The sequence below is a fragment of the Engraulis encrasicolus genome, chromosome 4, assembly GCF_034702125.1.
Source record: "Engraulis encrasicolus isolate BLACKSEA-1 chromosome 4, IST_EnEncr_1.0, whole genome shotgun sequence".
NCBI classification, from domain to species: domain Eukaryota; kingdom Metazoa; phylum Chordata; class Actinopteri; order Clupeiformes; family Engraulidae; genus Engraulis; species Engraulis encrasicolus.
The window spans coordinates 48,340,069-48,366,973 of NC_085860.1; the positions used below are offsets into that span (position 1 = coordinate 48,340,069).

At 44.9% G+C, this 26,905-nt stretch overlaps 3 protein-coding genes across 3 annotated transcripts; 1 reads left to right on the forward strand and 2 right to left on the reverse strand.

Annotated features, from left to right (window-relative positions):
• Window positions 1-797: 797 nt before the first annotated feature.
• ticrr (TopBP1-interacting, checkpoint, and replication regulator) lies at window positions 798-19,231 on the reverse strand. The gene is made up of 22 exons (XM_063197604.1): window positions 18,015-19,231; window positions 17,637-17,904; window positions 17,173-17,393; window positions 16,661-16,892; window positions 15,862-16,006; window positions 15,119-15,255; window positions 13,915-14,130; window positions 13,320-13,465; window positions 12,649-12,749; window positions 12,160-12,253; window positions 11,779-11,861; window positions 10,849-11,076; window positions 10,530-10,617; window positions 10,259-10,340; window positions 9,993-10,133; window positions 9,609-9,699; window positions 9,448-9,503; window positions 8,890-9,027; window positions 7,801-7,952; window positions 4,906-7,171; window positions 4,400-4,525; window positions 798-1,539 (listed from the first exon to the last, which is right to left on the reverse strand). The coding sequence occupies exons 1-22, from the start codon at window positions 18,693-18,695 to the stop codon at window positions 1,430-1,432; spliced, it is 5,802 nt and encodes a 1,933-aa protein (XP_063053674.1). The 5' UTR covers window positions 18,696-19,231; the 3' UTR covers window positions 798-1,429.
• A 184-nt stretch (window positions 19,232-19,415) lies between these two features.
• On the forward strand, window positions 19,416-20,328 carry LOC134447893 (U7 snRNA-associated Sm-like protein LSm10). The gene has a single exon (XM_063197605.1). The coding sequence runs from the start codon at window positions 19,714-19,716 to the stop codon at window positions 20,086-20,088; it is 375 nt and encodes a 124-aa protein (XP_063053675.1). The 5' UTR covers window positions 19,416-19,713; the 3' UTR covers window positions 20,089-20,328.
• Window positions 20,329-24,342: 4,014 nt separating this feature from the next.
• On the reverse strand, window positions 24,343-26,202 carry c4h11orf96 (chromosome 4 C11orf96 homolog). The gene has a single exon (XM_063196236.1). The coding sequence runs from the start codon at window positions 25,744-25,746 to the stop codon at window positions 25,354-25,356; it is 393 nt and encodes a 130-aa protein (XP_063052306.1). The 5' UTR covers window positions 25,747-26,202; the 3' UTR covers window positions 24,343-25,353.
• Between the last annotated feature and the right edge of the window lie 703 nt (window positions 26,203-26,905).

Here is a 26,905-nt window from a genome sequence, read left to right on the forward strand (position 1 = left end):
ATTTGATAACGCTACTCAGAGCAACGAGGAGGTTGACATCAAATGCCCCCTCTCTTCCCATGAATTTGCCACCAATTCTAAGGTGATTAACTGTAGTGATGTCATGCAATCCAGTGCCATCAAATCAGAGCCATGGCTAAATGTCACGTACACAGAGGATTTTACACACCTTGGTCTTTGACCACAGAACTTGGCAGCCATTCAGACTACCAATTTAAAGAAATCACTTCATCCGCATCCAACAAAATTACACTACCAGTCCACATTATTTTCCTGATCTACACACCAAACCATTTGAATAGAGTGAGAGTAAGTCACATCAGGCATTGTGAATCACACAGAAAGGCACATCAGAGCACAACTTGGAAAACAATAACCCAACTCCCCTGCACTCAACCCCAAACAAACACATAAGCATGATGCAGCATGCCCACTGTGCCAGGGCAAAAGCTGCACAAATAAAAGGTAGATGGTAGGCCATCATTATAACTGGTGGTGGAAACACAACCAGAATCGCACTAATCCCAACGATGACACATAATGCATAAGGTATTTCAAACCAGCCTGTAGTGTGCAGCTGCACCTTTTAATTCAAAAAGGTTCGGTCACCACACCCTACCCTACCACATGAACAGCATTTAAACAAACACCGCCTGCATGAGGAAGTAAGGAGTGTTTGACTAAGGCAATGAAATTAAATCAAACATTGAACACACTGCCCCCCAATGACTACTGATGAACATTTGTTCTGTAGGTGGTTTGCAAAAGTAGGCTATGTGAAGACAGCGTCCCTTAAATGTCAGTGGTTCAAGATGTCTTTATTAAAATAATCTGTTCAATTTACACATTATGAAACATATGTACAAACTTTTCACAGGTAAAAAAAAGAACACAACGTGTAAAAGAACATAATAAATTAATTCAAACTTGATTTATAAAACTAGACAAAGACAAACTAAAAACAGATAAAATCTACAATAATAAAATTAACGAAGAAAAAGAAAAAATACTTTCCCATACTTTAACGAAGAACAGCAACTGGTGAAACGGTGGGACAGAGAGCAACTTTGAGCAGCTGGCATGGGCCTGTGATTGTGCCAGACGCCATACACCCAGGGCTGACAAGGAGCCTGGCAGTGAACTCTTCTGTGTCCTACAGCTGTGGCTTTCCCCAGTAGGCATTCTGGCTACCAGAAGAGGGAAGGTTACAGGTAACCAAGAGGACAGGAGTACCACAGTACTCTAACAGTACTGTACAGTCTACCTACAATACTGCAGCTTCATACAGTGGCTTACAGACCACCAATGTAAGGCAGTCCGATTCTCCAGTCTCTGGCGTTCAGACCACCAAAATAAGGCAGTTTAGTTCATTAGTGTCCTCTTGCTGTAGCTTCTTCCGTTGGCTGCTTGGCCACGAGAAGACCGTGTGTTAGTTCAGCAACCTTTTCCTGGTGTAGGTTCTTCCAGGGACTACCTGGCGCCGGGGCTGGCTACTGGGGGATTGGTCCACTTCATATGCAACACCCGTGCACGATTCACCTGCAAAACAAAACAAGTGATTCAGGACGAAATCTCCTTCCAACAGTAGTACAAACAATCTGCTAAAACTCATTCCAACAGCAATGCTAAAATATAAAGTACATTCAGCACATTTGTATTAATTTAGTTGTTTATTTTGTCACGCATAGCTCAATGCTATGGCAAAAAACAGGTCACAGTGTACCTAAAGACCAAAATAATATTAAAATTCCATTAACCCAACCCAAACAACAAGTGGCTATGTAGCCTAATTGTGGTGGCTACAGTTTGACATGTTTTTTCAAGGCACATCACAATCCAGTACCCCCTCTCATTGAAAATTGATTTAAAACCCAATTTAGCCACAGCCCTCATTGTTCTGCATCAAAAGCCCCTGGGTAGACTGATGGGTTAGACAAGTGGTTATCAACCTTTTTTGAACAAACGCCCCCGTGACTTCCTCATAAGCCTCCCCCACCTCCACTTAGGCCGGCCGCACACCGGCTCCGACAGCACTGCGGCGCACTTTTGCTTCCGACAGAATTCGGACCACCAAACCCAATTTCACACGAACATTGCATTGATAGTCAATGGGCGGCGCCGACAAAATAGAACTTGTCTCTAATTGCTATCCGACATCGGCGAATGTCCGCGGACATCGGCGCCAGTGTGCGTGGTTCTATTGAAAACAATGGAATCGAATTTTAGCTGAGCAGTGCTCAGCACTTTGTCGGAGCCGGTGTACGGAAGCCCTAAGTCGTATCCTTCTCAATGCTCCCTAGGGGGCTGTACCGCCCCATTGAGAAACACTAGGTTAGACCAACTCCTTTCATCCAACCATGTTCCCGTTTGAAGATCTGTTTCCAGATATGGCCTGGACTGGTAAAACCAGGGTAAACATTTAAAAACAGTATTATTCATTAAAGTCAGTACCTGTACATGAACATGCCTTTTCTTCATACACCTGTCTTCAACAAGCACACCCTTCTGTGGTTTCCCAATGTATCAGAGCCTCCCATTTGACTTCTTGAAGCAATAGCTCTTAAAGTATAAATTCAAAGAATACCCAAGGCTAAAGCACTGCAAATACCTACCAATTGCCCTGACCAGGGTTCCCACTCTAATTCAGATGTAAAATTCCATGATTTTCCATGACTTTCCAGACCCAAAACACAGAATTTCCATGACCAGTTACGTAAAAAAAGACGTTTAAAAGTGTGAAAACTAAACATTATCTTCACCGACATCGAGCCAGCGCCAGACTTCAGTCGCCTCATTGCATTATAGAATGATGCATTACAGCGCGAAACCTAACCGTCTCTAGTGAGGCGTTATATAGTTATATAGGCGTTATATAGGCGTAGTATAACCAGTAAGATATACCAAACAAAAAAGTGTATGCTTTTACACAACTGTTAAGAAAATTCCATGATATTCCATGACCATGCATGCAAAATGGTAAAATTCCATGATTTTCCATGACTGCAAAAACTTTTATGAAATTCCATGATATTCCAGAAATTCCATGACCCGTGGGAACCCTGCCTGACTTAATAGCTGGATGAACAGGTTTGAGTTCTGCCAAGAATACGGCAAAAATGTTAAAATATCTTAGGTATGTCTGTGTCAAGACCACATAAAGTTTGCAACTAAAATATAACCTGAAGTGGCATTGGCTGTTGCGAAACCTATAGCATTTCTCCTGATCTGTTCAATGTATTCAAGTTTGTATTGTTTTTAATAACTTCAACGTTCAACTGCTTTTGTATATCACGGTTCGGTACGTAGCTCGGTTCTGGGTGACGATTTGGTACAGTATACACTGTGTGCAGAATTATTAGGCAAACATGTTTTTGACCATATTGTCTTCTTTATGCATATTTTCCAACAGGAATCTATATGAACATGAAAACCTATTGGATTTAGACATTCCGGGCTATGCATATTTGTATAATAAGATGGGGGTGTGGTCGAAGGTGCCCAACACCTTATATCAGGTGTGCATAATTATTAGGCATCTTTGTTTTATTCAGGGAAAATGGGCCACAAAATAGATCTAACAAACTCTGAAAAGTCTATAAACAATTTTGATGTATTCAGTTTCTGAATTTGAGACTTTTTTAGACCCCGTGGGAACCCTGAACTTTGATTTCTTCGGTATAAGAAAGAGCACTTCAAGTTCTCACAAAGAACAAACTCTATACCTGTTTTTTTCTTGCATTCTCTCTCAGCGTTCTGCATATTAAAGAGCCACTGCATGTAGTGGCAGCATAATGTATAAAACAGAGTAGCCCGTTACTCTACGGTACTCTTTCAGCACAGCACTGTTCGGTTCGGTACAGGTGTGTACGGTTCGGTACAAGCTTGAGTTACTAGCTTTACAGGCCTAGTATTTAAACATTTCCATCATTGACCGTGGTCAGAATTATGCAAGAAAATAAAACCATTGCTGAACAGATCATTAAAATCTGATCTTTCTGAAATTTGTTCTGAGACAACATTTTCAAATTTTAGGGAATTTATTTTTGTTGGAAGTGGGCATACGCTTAGATTGGCCATTGCTTTAACCCATTTTGTCCTAAGTCCTTTTCGGGAAAGGGTGCCCTCTGCCTATTAAATCCTAAATATCTCAGCCTAAGAAACACATACAAACATGAAATGAGTTACATTTAAAAGCTAGGACCCTCGTTTTGCCTTAAAATGTGTTCATTCAGCTCTAACTTACCCACATTATTAATAAAACAGCTAAAATCTCAAAATCTCATGAATTCAGTGTATATGTGTTTCCAGGACACAATGGGTTAAATGCAAACTTCAGTTCTATCTGATGGTGCAAGTCTTAGAGCTTGTTGTGTGTTAACACTGGTGGTCCTTACTGTACCTTCCATCTCTGCACGTTTCTTCTTTGCTGAGGTCTTCTCCTTAAACAGCAGCGGGGACTGTGTGAGGGCCAGAATACCACTAGCAGTCACCGGCTTCTTCACTTTGGAGCTGGGAGGAGTCACCACTGAAGACAGGAAAAAAAACCCAGATCAAACCATTATAATACAATTCATATTATAATTTATTTCACTGCTTCCTCTGGAAAAGACAATTGCTTTTTAATGACACTTTACCTGGTCATAAATCCTACTTTGTCAACTTTACAGAGGTGGAAAAGGAAATTTAGCTTACACGATATATATTTGCATCCACATTCATTATGCATTCCTGAAACTGACAATTTGTAAATTGTTCTGATAACTGTGTGCGTCTGTGAATTTGCCAACATTTAATGTTCATATGCACAGATTTTGTGTGAGCTCTACGTATATTATTGTAAATACTGTAGTCACTGACTGAATCCAAAAGCTTCCCTTTACTACCAAGAACAAATTATGCTCTTACCTGCACTCAGAGACTCCTTCCCCATGAGCCAGCCCATGTCGTCACTCATGCGCGCCTCTTTGGCATCAAACTGCGTGACCAGGGCCTCTGTCCAGTCCATGTCCATATCCATATCCTCCACCAGCTCTTTGGCAGGAGACTGCTCCCCTCTCCTCTTCCTGGGCTTGGACATGACCAGAGCGCCGGGGACGTCCCTGCACTCCTCGACCTCCTGCAGTCTGAACACTCCCTCCAGCTCCGGGTCCTCCAGCTCCTCCCGCAGGAGGGGCTGCTGCTGCTGCGGTCCCCCGACGCCCTGCTCCTTGGCACTCACCCCCACGCCCACCCGCTTCTTCCGTGGCCAGCTGTTGAGGCCGTCTGCCCGGCTCTGAGGCGACGGCGTCCAGGCGAAGACCTCTCCGGCGCTGGGTGGGGAGGGCGTGCCGCCCGGGGTGTGTGTGGGCGTGTAGGACTGGCATATGCGTGTCTGGATGCTCCCCTTGCCCGGCGTGCACAGCGAGGGGGATCGGCAGCCGGGGTCTCCACGGTGCTTGGTGCAGTGTGCCAGGGGGCTGTCCACACGAGGCGTCTTGGGGAAGCGAACACTAGGGGAGCCAGCTTTACCCAGCCCGTCCCCTGGCCCCTCTACGGTGTTAAAGGAGTCCGTGCGTTTGAAGCGGAGCTTGGGGAGCCCGGAGGACTGCATGTCCAGCTCCACCTGATAGGTCAGGGGCCCCGGCGTGCTGACCGCCTGGGGCTTCGGCTTGGAGGCGCGCGGCGTGGAGAACTTGGGCACGGTGGTGGCGTAACCCAGCCGCGCTGCCGCCTCCCTCTGCTGGCGGTCGGGCGTTTGGCGGAAGCCGTAGTTGCGCGAGACGGGCGGCGAGATGGATATGGACGGCTCCACGTTCTCGGACGCCGAGGGCACCTTGGACAGAGAGGACTTCCTGGTGAAGGAGATGTTCATCTTTATGCCGCCCGTGAGCTGCGTTCTCACCACCGCCGCGTCCGAGATGTCAATGCTCTCGTCCTCTGTGGTGGCCATGCTGAATTCGGAGGAGTCCAGCTGGTGGGAGTCTGAGGAAGAGCTGTGCTGTTCTGACTTGTCATGAGCTGCCTGGCTGGATTCAACCTCAGCATTTGGGCCTGTGACTTGAACTTCCAGCGATAGTGTTTCCTCTGTGATGGGGATGCAGGTTTGTTGGGGCTGTGCGGGTAGATTGTCATGAGTTGAGGATCTGCGGAGATTGTAGCGCCTCCCTGGGGTAGCAGCACTCTGGGTCTCCATAGGACTTGTAGGTAGAGGCTCTGCCTTCTTCGGAGTTGCATTTCCTGTGTGAGGTGTACTGGGTGTCTTCGAAGGCGATTGCTGAGGGCAGTCCTTCTGTGGCGTCCTCAAAGACCGTCTCAACATGCAGTGAGTCTGCTGTGGTGACACGTTCTTGCCATTTGGTGTAGACGGGCACTCTGCAGTGCTGCTGTTGTGTTGTAATGCAGTTGGTTCTGATTGTTCTACCACTTTGACATCCTCCACAGAAATGTGCAGACTCCTCAAAAGTCGTTTCTTAGGTAAACTTATTGGAGCGATTAATGGGGACATTTGGTCAACATGACCAGAGGACTTTTCTGGTGTCTGATCTACCATCTTAGCCGGGCTGAGAGACTTGACAGGTGTCCGTGACCGTGGCGATGCGCGAGCTGAACTCAGCGGAGATTCCGGAACTTTGAAGGGCGATCTAGCTACATGCTCAGCATGCAACTTCCGAGGTGAGGGAGACCAAGTCACAGTCTTTTTGGGCGTTCTGCCTGTGCCGGTGGGACTCTGGAAGAGCAGGGCTCCACCAGGCGAGAGGCAGTCAAGCAGAGCCTTCACCGGCGTCTTCAGGATACTCTTCAGAGGGCTGCAGAGCTCTTTCTTACCCGGCGTGCAAAGAGGCCCTTTCAGGGGGCTGTCCTTTTTCACCGGCGTCTTAAACAATCCTTTGGGCGAGCTCTTTTTCGGAGTGTGCATGTCCAGGCTCCTCTGGGCTGAGTGTCTGCTGGGGCTCCCCCCCCATAAGGCTCGTCTGCTTGCTCCTTCGCTGGTCGGCCTCTGAGAGGAAGTGGATGGGGAGCTGAAGGCTGCAGCGGACGAGGAAGAGCGAAGGGTCCTGGGAGTTACCCGCGTCGTGACGAGCGGAGGCAGCTGGTGAGGTGATTTATTGGGTGTCTTGCGAGGAGATTTTCTGGGCGTTCTACAGGGAGATTTGGTGGGCGTTCTGCATCTCCTTGACATCTTGGTAGGACTCTGGAAGAGTAGGAGAACACACATGAATGAGAATTCTAGACCTCTACTTTTTAAAGACTGGTAATGCCTGTAGATCAACATCAAACATCTATCCTTGTGAAGTGAAAGTGAAAGCCCAACTGAGAAATTTCAACTCCCATGGTAATTGTGACACAGCACACAAGTGAACACTGCACACAATGAAACTGCATTTATGCCAAACCCATTCAAGGGGACAGCCCCAATTGGCGCCCTAAAGGGAGCAGTGTGGCGGGACAGTACCATGCTCAGGATACCTCTGTCATGGAGGAGGATGGAGGAGAGCACTGGTTAATTACGCTCCCCACCAACATGGCGGGTCGGGAGTCGAACCGGGTCGGCTTCAAGTCTGACGCCCTAATCGCTTACCCATGACTGCCCATGGAGAACGGATTCAAGTGGAATATTGTCTCTATTCGGTTTAAATCCAGTGCTGCGATTACCATTTACATGTGTTGAACAGTTTTCTGCAACAATTTCCGTAAAAGGGCCACATTCGGGATGAATAAATAATTTACAAGACTTGTGCGCAAACCAAATACTGCCCAGTCAAAATTGGAATGTTTCTCGTATACTGCAATGCTACTGTATGGTAAATGTATATATATTACCTCGAATACATCAGAGTCTGTGGAGCCAAGTAACCGCCTTCGGCTGCTTCGACTGCCGACAGAGCCAGTGGATGTGGAGGGTCTCCCAGGGGACTTGGCGGCACCAAACAGCAGACGCACGGGTGACTTGACTTGACCAACACTGATACTTCCTACATCAGAAAGCAAGACAGTCAAAACACTGGACAACAGTATGTAATAGACTATCGAACATTAATGATGAAATAACCAAAACATATTTGGACCTTGTGGACTAGTTTGACCCCCCAAATTTGAAAGCTGAGACTGTTTTAGTCAATACTCTTAAAGGGACACTGAGCAGGAAATGGTCAAAAAAGGTACTGCAACTATGCTCCTCATTGAAATTGGGCTGCCTATTGCCAAATTTGATCTTTACATGAAAGTTTACTAAGTAATTAACAAATATTTTCTAGTATGGTCCAAGTACAGTCATTTTTGCAGCTAAAAATGGCAATTTTTGGAAATTCAAAATGGCAGACCATGGAGAATATCCCCCTTTTCATGTATGAAAAGTTCAATTTTTCCAGTCATAATGAATACTTAGAATTTGACGCTGGTGGTAAGTATTCATGAAAAAGGTAACATTAGTGAATGGGCAGCATGAATTCTGGAAATAAACAACTAAAAATCTCACACAGTGTCCCTTTAAAGTGTCAGATACTTCATAAATATCAGTGCATATTAGGGCTGTAACGATACACTCAACTCATGATTCGGTTTGTATCACGATTCATGACCTACGGTTCGATACACCCCTCGATTTTACATTTGCCAACATTATAATCTTTATGAATAAAAACTATGATAGTTCAAAGGTAGAATAGGTTACAAGAGGATATAAATGATTTTTTAAAGTTTCTATATAATAATGATGATGCTTGAAAGCACTATCACTTCATATCATGTGGTTGTTTTCTGGGCAGATGGGTATCAAAACATTAAAAGGGCGTATCACGATACTGCCGCTTTGTATCACGATACAGTATCGTGACTGTGTATCACGATTTCTCGGTTTGATACAATATCGTTACAGCCCTTGTGCATATACTTTTGTTGCCCCTCACTCACCTATCCTTCCTTCGCTGTTGGGCAGCTGGGATGAGGAGAGGACGCGCTCCAGGTTTCGGGATCGCGGCTGTGCGCTGGAGTAGAACACGCTTGAATGCCTCCGTGCAAATTTCTTTATCCTGGGGCTCCGCCTCACATCTGCCACAGACATTTAATACATCAGGGGTGATGGTGAAAAAAAATCCTGAGCCTGAACTTTTTCCCCTGCTCTAACGACGACGACGACAAGATACTGCATAGTGACGTAACGTAGGCCTATTTTGACACATTATTCAAACATTTAATAGCCTGTGTATGACCATTATTCAAGCCTGATAGTAGAAGAAAACCCTGAACCAGTAACACTTTCTGAAATAAGAATAACCTAATGGCTAATTATTATCAATGTTTTTATTTTCGCAAACTCCGTCAAGCCTGAAATCAGGCATGGAGCCTGAATACTATCAGCCCTGAATTAATACATCAGGGGAATGCTGAGTGGTAAAACTGGTAAGTACAACGTTAAATCAATACCATTGATTAAGGTATAGGTTTCTCTCAATGGGATTATTGTCGCACCTGCTGGTTTGACTGGTGATTCCTCCACAATGCTGACGTCACTTTCGGCCGATCTCCTGAATACCAAAAGATTGAGTGACGTGTGAGCCAGTTAGTGAAACCAAACAACAGCCACACAGGGTAAAAGGAATCCCTTAAAAGGCAAATATTACACAACATACCTGCCAGTGATCTGTCTGTGTAACAGTCGGTTGGAAACTTGCTTGTGCAATGGCGTCTCAGTCACTTTCTTCGTTAGGAGAGCATGGTGATCTATAATGTGTAGGACAGAAACCACAGTTTGTGTTACTTACACACACATGGCCAAGGTGTGTGTGTGTGTGTGTGTGTGTGTGTGTGTGTGTGTGTGTGACTCAGAACCATCAATAATTGAAAGTTTCGGATAAGACTGTGCAGTAGACTTTAGAGTCATGGACATTTATAGACATCATGCCTAAATTAACTTGTGCAACAGTCAAACTTGAGTCAATTTCATCTATTTTAATGTGTTGACACAGATAATCAAGCCAAAGGCATGCGTGTCTGTGATGGTGTTTTAAACCCACCGCTGACGTCAGCCATCTGAGATCGCTTGCGTTTCCTCAGTCCCTCCACGGCAGACACAGACTGGCTGCGGGGCATTTTGGACCTCTTGCTCGGAGAGGGCTTCTCCTGATTGAAGAGGTTCCTGCGTACCTTGGTAACTTCTGCACAAAGACAACAAACAAAAGTCAAACATCACAATCTTCTCTAGAAAGCGTAGTGTACCCACTGCAAACTAGTCCAAATGAGTGTATACAATTAAAAAATTAATCAACGCAATATTGATCACCTTGAACAGTTTGCTTTTGCGGAGGTGGTGGAGGTTGTTCGATGTTCTTTTCCTCAACAGACACACTGGACTTTGGTTTGGTCTGAAGATAAAGAGAAAAAATGTGTACCTCTAAATTGCTTAAACATCTAGCTCACACGGGTATCTAAACAAGCCAATAAGACTGACCATCAGACACAGCTTAAATGCTTGTATGAGAGTTGCATGGAGCATTAGACATGCATTAAGCATCAAACAAATGCTGCTGTAACAAAAATAAAAGTACACTTACCACCCTGGTAGATTTTCGAGGCATCTCAATTTGACGGAGACTCTGGGAAGCCTCCGCCATGCTTCGATGTCTTGAAAGCCTCTCATTTCTATGACAGAAAGTTATGACTTATTAGGAACGGCAGACAGGCAACATTTGGCCAATTGTGATATTCCGATGGCCATTGCGATATTCTGCAAGTTTTTGAATGAGGCGAGCAGATGGAATGACCCGATTCTAGTATAATACATTTACATAGAACAACAACTCCTTCCATGCATTTCTCCCTGCCCCTCGCTCTTGCCCTCTCACTCTCACACACACGCACGCACACACACACCTTTTCTTGCGTGCAGAGCGTGTGCGTAGCTCCTCCAGGCGTTCCCCGGCGTCAGAGGCGGGGTTGAGGGTGACGGACACAGAGGAGGCAGCGGGAGACACACTGTCCCTGTGCACTGAGTCGTCACTGAAGAAGTCCGGGGGTAGCACGGCCACCAGTGCCTCAGGCAGCTGTGTACCCAGGCTGTTATACACGTCCGCCAGGATACGAGGGATGGAGCTCAGGTACCTGCCAATGGGGAGGAGCAGGATGAGTTACCCAACCAGGAGCCTCAATTAGGGATGGGATATCGGTATCGGTGTATCGGTATCGGGTTCAGATATCAACATATTTCAAAGATCGGATCGGAATTTTCCCAAAATATCGGAATTTTCCTGATACAGACATTGAGTCAGGTGCAATGTTAATTTGAAATCACAACACTTGCATATTAGTTTTCAGGATGGGATTGTTACTTTTTTACTTGTTACTTCTTGCTTATTAATTGGTTTCCTGTTCTTCTGACTCCCTTTCTGACCAAATATTCTGCTTGGGCCTACCTCAAGTTGAAACCCATGCATATATGTGATTTTGGTATTGGATCGGAGTAGTATTGGTATCGGCAGATATCCAAATTTAGATATCCGGATCGGATCGGAAGTGAAACAATGTGTATCGGTGCATCCCTAGCCTCAATACAGATGCAGAATCTCTCTCCAAACATCAAACAATAAAACACACATTTGTAGACATAATTGTATCTGACAGAATACAATTACTGTGATTATATTAATATGTGCTGCTCTCAACTCAACACTTCTACAAAGGTAAACAAGACAAAGTCACACTAACTATAGAACAAAACACAGACAGAGTCAAATACAGACAAGCAATGAGGCCATGTCACAGTCTAGTGGCAGGCTAATGATAAGGGAGTAAATTCTGGCTTACACTGGCAGGATGTCATCCTGCAGAAATTTGGTCAGGTAGACTGGATCTCTGGTCAGAGAGATGATCCGCAGCATATCAGCAACCTGCAGCAGAAGCATACATGGTTATTAACCACAAAACCTTCATAATGTCTCATTACCTGGGACAAGCCTTAGAGTACTTGCTATGTAAGCACATTGCCAGCCTGGGAGCTCAACAGTAACACACACATATAATTCTTTAAATAAACATCACGTGGCGTTTTTAAACCAGAGACATGCATTTTTCTTTTAACACTTTCGATCTGAGCCGGACACATGCATTCACCCACTTTGGCTGACATGTGACCACGTTCACCATTATTTTCTGCGCCTTTGTTTCTCCTCAAAACAACCAGCGTACCTCTTCCACCATCTCCTCCACGCGCTCGTTGTGCTCCGGGTTGGCATGCATCTGTTGGCAGAGGGCCAGTCTCAGGGCTGCCTGTAACTGGCACCTGTTAAGAGGAGGAGAGCATTTCTGATTACATTCAAACCCAATTCAGTGCTCAAGACACACCCTGTTTATTCAGCTGGACTGCCAAAGCCCTGACAAGGTTCATGAAAGCAGACAGAAATAGTGGGGAAAAAATTACACAAATGAGGTAATAAACAAAAGGCCAACTCTGGTCAGATTCCCGTTATAGTGGGTGGTTTAATCACATACAATGGAGAAACAGTCAGATTTTAGTAGCAGCTTATATTATGCAATGGAGACTTTAAACTAAAGCGTAGCACACAACTCTGACAATGGGCCTCTAAACAAGGCATGTGTGTGTGCGATTGCATTCACAGTAATTAGTGAAATGTAATTAGGAAGGCGCTATAGCAGGAAGGACATAGCGGCACCCACTCTCTGATCTTGTTCTCGGTGTCTGGAGCACTTCCATACTGCTGCCGCACTGATTTACTGGACTTCAAAATGCTCTTTTCAATTAAAGCTGGGGTCTGCTCCTGCCAAAGAAAAACACAAAAAAGACCAGATGTTTGCAAGCTTTGTTGGTTAAGAATATTCTTAACTTCAGATTCAATGCCAACAAGGTAGTTGCATTGACATTTAACAGAAATATTTCCAACAATACCCAAAATGACATTACTTTAAATCATTGCTACAAGTGGTAGTGGTGATCCAAGAGAATGTGTCTGTAGTGGTAATCACTCCACTGTTGTACTATTCATGTTTGGTTATTATGATAAGGAGACGTCAACCCATATCTCAACATGAGGTTCAAACTTCCTGCTTGTAGCTCACCATGAATTTTGGTTCCAATAATTTCCAGCACCCTTTCAAGCCATGATTTGCACATGCTTTGTTAACTCGCTCAGTAAATTATGTCTAATGACAGAGCATCAAGAGTTCTAAGCATACGTTTTTTGTGTACAATGGAGCCTCCTGCTGGCCAAAAGTCAGCATTGCTCCCTAATAAATCGAGCTAACCATTAACCCCTGGTAAACACACACTAGGCTAGAGGGAGTAACCGTTGTTGGCCAAACTGTGATTGAAATGTATATAATGATCTTACCTCAGATGACTTTGAACGTTTTAAGAATGCAGTGACCATGGTAAGCAGGTTCTGTATAACTGTGGTGAAGGAGGACTGCCTCTCCTCTACCGCTCTCTGGTAACTGGACTTCAGCTCCGATACCAGCTCATCTTCAGTCTTGATGTCTGTGGAGCATTTATTGACAATCACATCGCATTCTCGCAGACAATAGACAACAAGGCAACATATCCACACATCCACCGTATCCAACCTTTGTAGCCTCATAATAAGCGCCGTTCCACCAGTGGAAATATTGAAAACTACATTTTGGTCATTGCCATTCTGGTACCAGAGAAAGAGGGCAGTAGCCATGTCGTAACAGGTTAATATGCCTTGCAAAGTGATGACACATGTGAGCAGGGCTCTACATTAACAATGCTGGTGAAAATGTTATTTGGCTGGTAGAAAGGAAAACATACTAGGCAATTTAACTGATACTGAGTGTATGTGTGGCTAGTAAGATAACATCTATTTGCCAAATTGGCTAGTGATGGATTAAAAAAAGTTAATTTATAGCCCCGCACGTGAGGGAACATTTTGACGTGTAATATGATCCATAACCAATTGGACTTACTTATAGAGTCAGAGCTGGTTCTGGTTCTGGCCTGGTCCCCTGAGCGTCGCTTGGTGAGGGCTCTCTCCGGCCCCCCTCCTCTGCTGCCCCCTGCCTGGGCCTCGGGGTCCGTGTGGCTCTTCTGGGCCTTCACGTTCAGCCGGGCAAAGTTGAGCATCTGCAGCGAGCGGCTCATGGTCTTCATCTTTTGCCGCACCGGCGTGCGCTGAGCGCCACCTGCAGGGGAAACAGAGACGGTAGAGACAACATCTGAGATGCGAGGAAAAGCATTTGAGCATTTGAAAAGATTCAAACTTCAAAAAAGCTCTGAAGAACTGTGCATCAAACATGACATAGATGGCAAAGTGAAAGTTTAAAAGGTATGGATGTAGACAGAAAGAAAAATACTGATCGTTTGGAACTATGGTATAAAATGAAGCACACACTAAAAATACAGCCTGACAACATGCATCCATGGGCAAGAGGGGATCATGGTGATGGAGAATAAAACAGATATTGTAAGCAGGGGCCAACAATGTTAATGCTCTTACGTAGCCATGAGCTGTCTTGTTGTGTTTTTTTATCTAGTCATTTGCGTTGTCTATAGTCCTTTTAGGTGCATCAGAAGTACTTCATGAGACAGAAGTTTCCACAAGGACAAACACACACCCCTGACCAAAGGTCATAGTGTTGTGATACAAACAGCACTGGCTATGTTGCTCTGGGGTCCGTTTCTCGATTCTTGTCGTTGCTAACCGTCTTAAGACCGTCATACCATTCCCTTGGATTTAGTGGTGAGCGTCGCTGTCGAGAGAGAGTTGAGTCGCTCTTACGAAGGACGTTGCTACCGTCGTTAGCAAAGACGCTTTCGAGATACGGACCCCTGTTTCATGCTGTCTTCTGTGCCATTCAGTCTTTTTAATCAGATGGACTGCATGGGACAGGGACAAACATTTCCACAAGGACAACCACCCACACACACACACACACCTATGCATCCTTCTGCCACACGCACACACACACACACACACACACACACACACATGCATCCTTCTGCCACACGCACACACACACATCTATGCATCCTTCTGCCACACACACACACACACACACACACACACACACACACACACACACACACACACACACACATGCATCCTTCTGCCACACGCACACACACACATCTATGCATCCTTCTGCCAGTGTTGGTGCAAACAGTACGTACGCTTCTTGCCCTTGAGAGTTCCCTCTGCTGTGCTGCTCTGGTAGAGCTCGGCCAGGCCGGACAGCAGCTCCTGCTGGGGACCCGGCAACTCCTCTCCCTGCTCAACAGCGCCCTCGTCTGGGGCAGCATGCAGCAGTCTGGGGAGCCAGCACAAACACAGGAGTTTTGGTCCAGGCAATAACTGTGATTATACTTATATACCTATACGATTTTTATTACCCCCTCTTCTGATATTAGACATCTCTCTTGATTACTCAGTGACAATGACCATTATTAACAGGTTTCTTTTGTTCTGGGAACAAATACACCATGGAGATAATGTCCAATAAGTTGAATAGGGATTTTTCCATTGTAACATTGAGTTTAAACAAAAAAAGGACAAAATCATAAGCCCCCTGATCATTAATAGTCAACACAGTGCCATTTATGAACCAAGCTAATAATATTGTCCTCAACTGTATCTATAATTAATAATAATGAATAATGAAAATGAAACAAAACTAACTAGAAAGCAGTTTGTGTCATTAATGGCAAGACAATTGATAACCTGATCTGTAATCACAGCTATGGCAGACGTGTTTACATTCAAAGATTAAATGCTACATTTCCTAACATGCATGTCACTTGAAGTGAGTCTTAACGTCACAACACTTGATTGAGTCTTTACAATTGCAGAGGATGTAGCAATATGGACCAGAGATGTACCAAAGTGAGTTTTAAAAGACCATTGAGCATTTAGTCACCTCATCGACTCCATGAGGTTGGCGGTGACACCCGACTCGTCGGACTCTGGAAACCAGTTCTCCACCAGGCCAGCACACACAGAGCTACCCCCCTGCCTCAGCTCCTGTCTGGCCCAGTCGGAGAATGGAACGTCACTGGTGCTCTCTAGAAAAACAAACAGCAGTAGCATGTGACATTCCTCAATGTGCAGCAAAATGCTGCTTTTCTTCATGTCTAAAATAGCAATGTCTCTGGGCTGTGGACACAGGTCATCACCGAAATGTCAATGTGGCCTATCTGAAGCCAAAATAATTACGGTATCAAGTTTTAAACTCAAGGGTGCCCACTTCAGTTACAGGTCTGTTTTTAATTTATCTGGCAGGCCATCCCTGCCCCCATAACCTACAAGAAGAATGGGAGAAGTTCTGTACCAGCCCAAGATATTTTCACCTAATAATGATACAGGCTTGATTGCAAAGATGCCAATCTCTGAGTTTGTCCTGCGGTTTTACCCTCACACTGATCTTCAATAATCATTTTAACACATTTTAGCCTAAGCCCTTTTGGGAAAGGGTGCCCTCAGCCTATTAAATCCTAAATACCGTAGCCTCCGAAACAAATACAAAATAAACATCAAATAAGTTGCATTTAAAAGCTATGACAATCATGCTGCATTAGAATGTGCTCATTCAGCTCAAACATACCCACATTTTAATAAACAACCCTCAAATCTCATTAGCCCGAAATCAGCGTATATGTGTCTTCAGGCTAAAATGGGCCAATGTTTAACTTCAATATCAGTTTGTCTTGGTGTTTTACCATCAAAGTACTCTCCATCCTCCATCAGGGGGAAAATCACGTTCAGTACACTGTTCACCACATCCGGCAGGTCTGACAGCTCCTCATGGGACAGCTGGGAGTCTACGGCTGGGGCCGCGGGGTCACTGCCAGGGGCCGCCAGGGACGGCAACAGGGTCAGCAGAACAGCGTGAGCTGAGAGTGGTGACATCACAGCTGTGTGTGTCAGCCCCCCACAACTTACATCCGCCATCTGAGGAGAAAACAACAATTACGGATACACAGCTAGATCTGCCGTGCTACTGCCACAAAATTTTGTCCGAACACATCTACGGGGCGTACTGAAAGAAATAATCCCATGCGTGGAATAATGCAAAAGTCTGCTATTTGATTGAATGGACGATCTATTAGTCTATGTAAAATGCTGCCTTCAGGCTGAGACTTTTCGGGCAGCCCATATAGTTATAATAGGATTACTGGATGCTTGACTTTATACACTTGGAAACATGGTAGTTTTTGAGATCAATATTTACCATGCAGATCCCTCGTGTTGACATGTCTTTGAGGAGTTGTCCCACACCGGGCTGATCAGCTGCGGCCTGTAGCGTCCAGCACTCGGTGGCAGCCTGTTCCAGCGTGCGTGGGTTCCAGTTGTGTACCAAAGACCTCAGTGTAATCTCCACAGGCGCAGAGAGCCAGGACTGTCGGCTGGATATTGGCTTCAGGGTCACGCTGCCCGTTAGCGAGGTCTCATCTGAACAAAAACAAAATTTAGAAGAGGCATAGATAAATACAGTAACACTGAGACACAGCTACATTTTTAAAAAACAAATAACAAGATTCAAACATGAGTATAATACAAAACAATGCATGAAAGTGCGAGTCCACTTTTCAAGGCAACTTTGTTTCTATTGTACATTTCAAAGTTTCATTGTGCTTTAACCTGACAGATTCCCAACGGATAATAATGTAAAATTCAATAAAACACTTGACATACCGGTACCTTGGCCACACCGCAGAACCCCTTCGACAAATGAAAAAGCCTGAAGATGCAGTTTCTTGGAGTTCAGGATGTAACCAATGCTGGAGTCCAGTGGAAACCATGGTTGCCCCAGTCCAAGCGGTAGGCATGCCAGGTCTGGGCCCACTTGGGCATTCGGCTGGCAAACCGTGTGCAGGGCATCCATGGGCACCACATTGCCACCCATTTGCCTCAGGGTATCGCTTATCGAGTCAGATCCAAGAGTATCCCCACTGGCCATTGCCTAAAAGTGTGGTTACAGAGCAATTATTTAACTTGTGCATGGGACATATGCATACGTACATATGGAATGGCAGTATAAAACCTCCAATTCTTCAACAAAGCATTCCTTACCTGGCAATATGGTGTAGTGTCAATCCAGTGAAGGACAACACGGCGTTGAAGCAGCACATCGTGCAGCCCTTTATGAAGAAAGCGCTCAGATAAGTCTTTAGGTCCACCACTGTGATTGCCACGGGGGTCAACAAACTCCTCCAAGTCAGCCCTTGCACGAGGACAGCGGGTGAGTACAAACAAGACATTGTTGCCCTGGCTTGACAGTTCATCGTCTGGTGAAGCAGGGGCTCTTCCAAAACGAGTCCCCCTTCTGGGACGCAGGGTTAGCTTGGTTGGCGATGTAATATCTGGCCGGTCCCATTGAAAGTCCAGCAGAGCTTCTTTCAAGGCATTCTGGACAGCAGCAGCAGGTGTGGTATTGAGTTTTGGGGGGACAGGAAGCGTTGCCGACTTCCCATCAAATTTGGAAGCGAATTCCGACTCGAAATCATCAAAAGACTTCTCTGTGATTTCCCTAAAGTCAGACCCTCTAGATATAAAACTGCTGCTGCGGGGATGTAGCGAATAAAAGAACTTGTACCCCCATCGCACCTTGTCGATGCCGTGCTTGTTTCCGAAGTACAGTAAACATTTAAGAATCCATTGTTTCAACGGATGGGGACTGACACCATTGGTGTTTACGTCAAACTCAGTTTGCTGGTCAACGTCGACAACAAAAAACACGTTGTAAGATGCCATAACGGCCCACGGTGGTCAACAAAAAGCCGTATCTTGCAGCACTGTTATCTAAGCAAAGTAAAAGGCATAATGCAACGACAAGCCCAGCATGGAAATCATTTTGATAGCAGCCTATGTTTCTGGTGTAATGTCTTATATTTCGGTCAAAATGCTCAGCATTAGCATATTTTAAGACATTGCCGTCATGTTTTCAGTAACAGACACGCAACTAAAAGCCAGCCATCAAATATCTTGCTAACGACAAGAAAATGCAGCAGATAATGACCACGTCGCAGACAGGCATCAAAAGTTAACATTCGGTAGCTACTGTCGCTAGCTAGCCAGTGTTCATGAAAAGGCAAAGTTGACTGCTCCCTTCAGTGACATTATATTACGGTTCGCGAGTAAAGTCAACAAAAGGCCGACAATTGGTGCACTGTTGAGTGCACATTAGAAAAATATACGTAACTATATCAGGTAAAAGTATGCCAACTTCAAGTAAAACGTTGACCTACGTTAAAATCGCCATTTTCCCCTTCCCTCAAACTCTTCGCGCTTCAAACTGAAGTTCCAACCCTTGTGCCACCATTGGGTGAAAGCGTTGTACGTTTGCTGGTGTAGCTCTCACTGGCTTCACAAACCTTCAATCAAGCATTCGTCAAAGACGTGTTCGGAGAGACGTGTCTGATTGGGCAACGTTGGAGTCATGTGCCACTCTTGACGCTTTAAAAACATTTAAATCAAATGCCGACTGCGCGTGCGCGCTTTTGCACACAACGCAAGTGACAAGTCGCCAATTTGGAGGAAAATCTTTTAAAGTCTGCTTGGGGAAGTTGCTGCTTCTGATGTCATTGCTTTTACGCTCAGCATTCTCTTTTGCCACACTGGCTTCAAGCAGCTGGATAAAAAGCTGCATGCAGGCAATTCGATGCGAATAGTGGAAGTCGATGGGATGCTACTCTGAAGATAGCTTGGCATCACTTCCAACTGCTTAGACTGAACTCAGATTTAACTAGCTGATGAACATTTTTCGAGGTCAATGGAAGTGTCACACTCCATCCGAGAGCGGACCATCGCAGAGAACAGCCTGGTCATCCTCCTGCAAGGTCTGCAAGGCCAAGTGACCACAGTTGACCTGCGGGACGACAGCAAAGCTAGAGGCCGCGTGGTCAATGTTGACGCCTTCATGAATGTCCGACTGGAAGAGGTGCTGTACCAAGATCGCAAGGGTCACCTCACAAAACTGGCTGACCTATTCATCACTGGGCGCAACATTCGCTATGTACATATTCCAGACAACATGGATATTGTGGACACTATCAAAACCCAGCTCGCCAAGATTCACAGAGTTCGTGATTTCGGAGGGAAAGGGACTGGAAGGAAAGAATACCCAAAAGCGAAAGGGAAAAAATGACACTTGGACTGCAATATGAAAACCGTGATTTTATTGGAGGCTGTCATGTGTATATGGTTAGGCTACTTGCTGTAGGCCTACTGTATCTTGTACCATGTGCTTATGAAAATGAACTCTGCTCTACCCTTTATTTTGCCATTTTTTTTGGTACATTCTGTTGCTGGGGTGCCCTCAAATTTCTGTTATCAAAATGTTTAAAATAAAGGTGTGATGCCCAGCTGTTGTAAGACATTAACATCAGGAAGTCTGTGATGAGGCCTGATACTTAGTATTTCCAAAGATTTTCTTAGTTCTAATATACCGTCTCTGGTATTTCATGTATGGAACTACTTGACTTTCCTTGAGCCATGATCCATTCAGGTTCAGTCACACGGGTCATCACTAACAGTCACAGCTTACGGGCAATTTAGGGCCTACTCCTACTACTGAGCAGATAATTCAGTTGAGCCGAGAGAACTTGAATTGTGTTAGGCTACTTTACCAGATTTATTGCATGTTTGATATACACATGAAAATAAAGTGCATGGAGTCACACACGAATCGTATCTCAGCAGACACACTTATTAAAATAGGCTACATTTGAGAAACTTAAATGATAACTAGTCAATATTAATAATATTGTGTTGGACCCTTGGACATTGAATGCAAATGCAAAGAGAACAACAAAAACAACAAAAATGGGAAGAGTATATTTCTGGGCTTCTTAGGAAGCTTAGATGGTACATAAAACTGTGCAAGGATGAACAACCCTATGGCTGATCCCCTATGTACTGTAGCCTGTAGCAGGAAAAGTGTATTTCTTTTTAGCATTACATGCACAAGAGCCCTCGAAAGACTTCAGACTTCAGTCTTGGTTCCGGCCCAAAGCCCAAGAGGCCTGTGCTGAGACTCTGCATTTGCTGATATGTAGGTCAGCCTGAGCTTAAAAAAAAAACCCTCACGCTCCACTCAGCAGTGTGTGCAGACACCACAACACATCACAGAACAAGAAACAAGAACCTCCGAATATTAGACTTGTTAATGATGCTCCCGTTTTGGAACAGGGACAATTAGCATGATGATGCTGCCGCCCACCGTCAGAAGACCCGATGATTTATTCATGATGCAATGTGTTGTGTTGTGTTGTGTTGCACATATGAGCTCCTGCCTGCTGTTTAGTAGTGAAAACAGGTGTGTTCCAAATAACCAGTCAAAACATTTGGTAGGGAGAACACTTTCATAAAATGTTTTTCTCTCATGTAAATGTTTAACCGTGAAGACAATCACAACATTCCTTGTATTATCAGTGTTAGATAAGTAAAACATTTATTTTGTGAAAAAACTAACCAAGACTGGTTTACTATCAAAATCCAATCCTCACCCCATCAACATCCAGCCGCCTCCCATCCACCCACTCTGCAAATCCACACTTAAATGGCTCTCCAGTGGGCTGGCAAGCATCTGCACGTGAATTTTCAAGCTTATGAATTTTCTCTCTGACTGACCTAACTAGCGCCTCTCAGCAATTTGAGCCAGAGAGCAAAACAAGGCTCATTCAGAGGTCAGGCTGCTTGAGGAAGGCCTATAAGCAAGCCATTTGATGCAAATATAGTGGCGCTTAATGCAGGCTGTGCATATTGAATTAAACAGATTACTAATAACATGTCAGTGTTATGTGTATTCCTTGACATGTCATGACTCTATCTGTCTATCACACATTCAGCTGAATACTAGTGTTCCTCATGGCTGCCTGCAAAAGCCACAGAGTGAATTTGTAGTATTGATTCAGTACTTAGAGAAGGAGCGAACCTGCAATAGGACGATAGTAAGTACCCAGTACTGACTTGTATTTCAGTACTATTGCCAGTTAATATGTCATCTTTCTTGGGGCTTGATATTTCTAGCAAGTGGCCCTTCCAAATGCACTGAGAGTGTTAAATTTGACTTTCCAAGACTTTAAATAAACACTCATTCAACACAAAGAGAGAGTACAATTTACACTCAACAGAGCATATTTGGTTCGATCAGTGTCGAAACTCAAGTCAAGTCAAGTCAAGTCAAGTTTATTGTCAATTTCTTTACATGCACTGGTCATACAAAGAATTTGAAATTGCGTTTCTTGTTCTCCCATGCAGACATAGACTAATCTAGGTAAGGACATAGACAGTATAGACATAGACAGTACTCATACATGGACATAGACAGTATGGACGTAGACATTGCTCATACAGACATTTAAAGTGCAAGACTGGACAACAGAAGACTTGTAGAGAACATACATTAAGAGGAGGTATTTTGTTGTGCTTTTTCTAAAAGTCCTTTATAGCGTTCTGACATAGTAATAGTAGCATTTGAAGAAAATAAATAATTAAAAAGGTTTATTAAATACACCAGCAGCAGTATGTGTGTGTGTGTGTGTGTTTGTATGTGTTTTGTGTGCGTGTGCGTGTGTGTGTGTGTGTGTGTGTGTGTGTGTTTTAGTGCAGGTAGAAAGTGCGGTGTGCGTCTGTGTGTGTGTCTGTGTACCTGTGTATGTGTGTGTGTGTGTGTGTGTATGTGTGTGAGTATGAGTTGTGTGTCAGTGTGTGTATGTTTGGGTTTAGTGCAGAAAGTGCAGTGTGCTTGTGTGTGTGTGTGTGTGTGTGTGTGTGTGTGTGTGTGTGTGTGTGTGTGTGTGTGTGTGTGTGTGTGTGGTGTGTGTGTGTGTGTGTGTGTGTGTATGTGCATGTGTATGTTTTGAGTTAGTGCAGGTTGAAAGTTCAGTCACAGATGTAGTAGTGCAGGTGGAATGTTCAGTCGCAGATATGGTGGTGGGGGATGAGGGGGGGGAGCGTTGTCAGTGGCCTGGCTGGCTAGAGGCTGACAGTGAAACTGCAGCTTATACAGCGTGTGTAGGTGTGCAGAAGAAGTCATTACAAATTGGTCTTCGTGTGCAGCAGCGATTCTGCTGTATCCTTGTGTGTCTATTGAATGGTCAGTGTGTAAAGTGTCCTCTGCCAAGGTTATACCGAATAGATCTGGCTCTGAAAGAAGTGAATAGATAGTTTGGCAGAATGCACGGTTGCGTAGCATCTTGTCTGTGTGTGTGTGTGTGTGTGTGTGTGTGTGTGTGTGTGTGTGTGTGTGTGTGTGTGTGTGTGTGTGTGTGTGTGTGTGTGTGTGTGTGTGTGAGTGTGTGTTTATGTGTGTGCTGAACTGCTTTGTTTTTTATTTGATCTCTTTTGGATTTGCAGGGTGAATCTGTTCTCAAGATGCAGCTCCGGTAACACATCATGTTCCCCATATATGGACACTCTCCCAAAGATCATAATCACATTACAGCTGTGGCCAACAACCACAATATCCAACCACCGGAGACAGGCTGGACAAAGAACAGAACATGATCAGTAGTCAAAGAGTATTGATGCATTGATATAAAAGGCCCAAAATGTGTGTGTGTGTGTGTGTGTGTGTGTGCGTGTGTGTGTTTGTCTAGTGTGCTGTGTGTAGTGTACTGTAGTGTACTGTGGTGTGTATGGATGACTGGGCGAGCAACAGGACAGTCTGGCAGAAGTGGAACGGAGGGTTTTGTTTTGATGATGGTGTCCTGAACATCATATTTCATTCCTCCATTACCACGGCAACAGGATAAAAAGTAGGTTGCAGGCACAAAAAAAGTGGGGAGAGGTGAGGAGCTTAACTGGAGCAGCCTAATGTGCAGCAACACATATACATTTTAGCTGTCTGAAATGAGGTTACACAGTTACGGTGGTACGTATGTCATGGAAATAGACAAATTGTACATTCAGTAGGCCTATCTCTGACACAACAACAACAACAAACAAAGCCATGCTTATCACTCACTCTTCCAACGGATGCATTGTGACAAACTATGCACATCTGAAGATGTTCTGCCTCTCATGACTCACAGAAAAGAGGAAATCATAGACATTTGTGATATACTGTCTGATTTGAAAGGTATGCTATTTTTTTTAACTAATGTCTGGTATCTTTTTCAGAGATATTCAATGTCAAACTGTAGCTGTGTTCACTTCGAAGGACATGAGACTGACAAATACCAAAAAGGGAAACAAACACACGTGCGAGGAGGATCAGGTCAGTAGGGTGGCCGACACAAGTCGTGTTTATGAATGAGTTAAGGACACAGCAACACACGTCACTGTAGGTCACTGAATGTCATGGTCTCTATGAGTGTTTCTGCCTCATGTGCTCAGAGTGAATGTGCAGCATGGTGCAGTTTTTTGCACAAGGACAACAGACCATGGAGACAAGAAATACAGTTGGAAACATTTATTGAAGGAATAAGAAACTGTACAAAGATAACAAAAGTAAAATCATTTAAAGTATAAAGTCATTCTCTCTCTCTCTACATATATATACGTATATCTCTATGAAAAGTGGCGTCGCCAGCCCACAGTGTCTTTTTCTATTTCAGCTACAATAAGTAAATAAATATCAGACTCATTTAACAAATAACTTTGCTTCTCATTTCATGACACATTTTGTAGTGTGTGCGTCCAATGAAAAAGAGAACAGAGAACAAAGCTTTGCAGAGAAAGTTCAAGAGCAAGATAGCTTACAGAGAGCTTAAAGGCCTCCATCAGTGCCTCATATGATATTGTCCTGCCCAAGACTACTCCTCTACCACATTATACAGCACATGTAGAAACTAAGAGCAGGCACGAGGTGAACAAAAGGAAATGCAACATTATTCAAAATAATAAAAAATAATATAATTTTCCACTTTCAAGCTCTGCTTCAAGTTCAATACGCTTTACACGGTAAAAAAATACAGGAACATAATGTAATAATAATAAGGAATTAAAGTGGAACTATCACTGCGTCCCTTCTAACCAAACTATGATTAGCTCTTTGCCAAAAGCAGTGCTGTCCAGCCAGTCGACTGTACCGTAGGCCCACACTGCCAGAAAGAGCAGCGTGGTTGACAATGCATCAGATAAGTCAGTATGGGCTGTACAAGCTGTGGATATGGTCAATATTCATTGGCGTGGATGGATCTCTAGACCATGTGACAGCAAAAATAAAAACCTACACGCATTATTAAAGTGATCAATGTCCAGTCCAAGGAGAGAGGAACTGAAAGTTCATCCATATGTGTGTCTGGTTGTCTCTTGTCTGTGTGCCTTCCTTTCTTTTCCTCAAGGCCAGACCCAGACCTCATCACCCCTGTCTGATGGTCTGTCCTCTTCTCCACTCTTTCTTCAGTCCAGAAACCCTCCACCCTTCCATCTCTCTCTCTCTCTCTCTCTCTTGACCGCTCCTCGGTCACTGTGCAGAGTCGGAGTCGCTGGCCGAGTCCAGGCTGGCTTGTGTGGGTGTGGATGAAGAGGAGTGAGCCATGGCGCGGGCTGGAGTGGCGCTCCCTCCCTGCAGGTTCTGGGTGCTCCTGCGCAGGTTCTCCAGGGACTGCAGGAAGGAGCGGCGCGCCCTCTCCTCCTCCAGCGGGGAGGCGCCCTCCTCCTCCACCTCGGCGATCTCGGCGAAGGTGACCGGCTGGGTCTTGAAGCGGGCCTCGCGGGGGCGGCGCGGGCGGCTGCGGCCCCGGGCGGGACCCTTGGGCACGGGCAGCTGCTGGGGGAACTCCTCCATGGCGGAGGAGAGCAGGTGAGCGGGCAGCATGGGGAAGCCCACCATCACCTCCATCTGACGGGCGGCCATCGCAGCTGTCGTGGGTCTGGAGGAGTGTGTTGGCAAAGTCAGTTGCTGCTGCTGCTGCTTTTGCTCCTTCTCCTGGCAAAGAGCCTGCACTTTTGTGTCCGTGGCCTCCTTCTCTGTCGTTGTTGCCTCCTTAAGGTGTGTGTCCGAAGACAGCTTCACGACAAAATGTTGAAAAACAGAGGACAGTGGTCCTACAACAACAAAAATCCTGTTGAGGTCTGTGGAGTAGCCTGTTTTTTTCCTCTTTGAGGTGGCAAAACAAGTGCAGTGCTGTTGCTGTTGCTGTTGCTGTTGCTGCTGTTGCCACTGACTGATTAGAGCTGAGCAGACCTGGTCCTCTTGGCTGCTGCTGCTGTTAGTGCTGCTGACTGTCTCTCTTTCTTTTGCTCTTTTCCTTTTTCTTTCCCTTTCTCTCACTCTCTCTCTCCTCTGAGCTGCTTGGTTTGTGTGTCTGCTCGTGAGTGCGAGTTCTGCTGCCAATGGTCCTAGCTCTGCCTTTTATATCTGCTTACCACCTCCCTCCCCTTTACTCCCTCTCCTCTCCTCTCCGCTCCACCCTCCACCCTCCCCACCTCCCTCCTCCTTCTCCCTTCTCCACTGGCCCCTCCTTTGGCTTCTGTCACGGTTCCTGCTACCATACCAGTCAGCACGGCTCAGCCCCCTGAAATAAACATTCGTAGAGAGAAACCGGGGGACCGTGTGTGTGTGTGTGTGTGTGTGTGTGTGTGTGTGTGTGTGTGTGTGTGTGTGTGTGTGTGTGTGTGTGTGTGTGTGTGTGTGTGTGTGTGTGTGTGTAGGGAAGAGAGAGACAGATAAAGTGAGTCAGATAATAAATACACCCACATTTTCAGTGCAAGTGCTGTTGAGGTTTAATGTATGCAAGGATGACATTTAGAGTGAATGAATGAATCAAAGCAAATTTCTCTGAAAGATATACATGATGATAAAGCACTCGCATGTGATTAGCACACCTACACACGGCGCCACACAATGTATGGTAAAAGGTATATTGAGAGGATTTCTAAAACATAATCTATTGAAAATTATAATTATATTTATTAGATGTATCACATCAAAGCAGAAAAGCCGATAAGGAGTGGAATCACAAACAAACCCACCCGCTTGGAAAATGACCTTTCACTGCAAACAAAAACGTGAA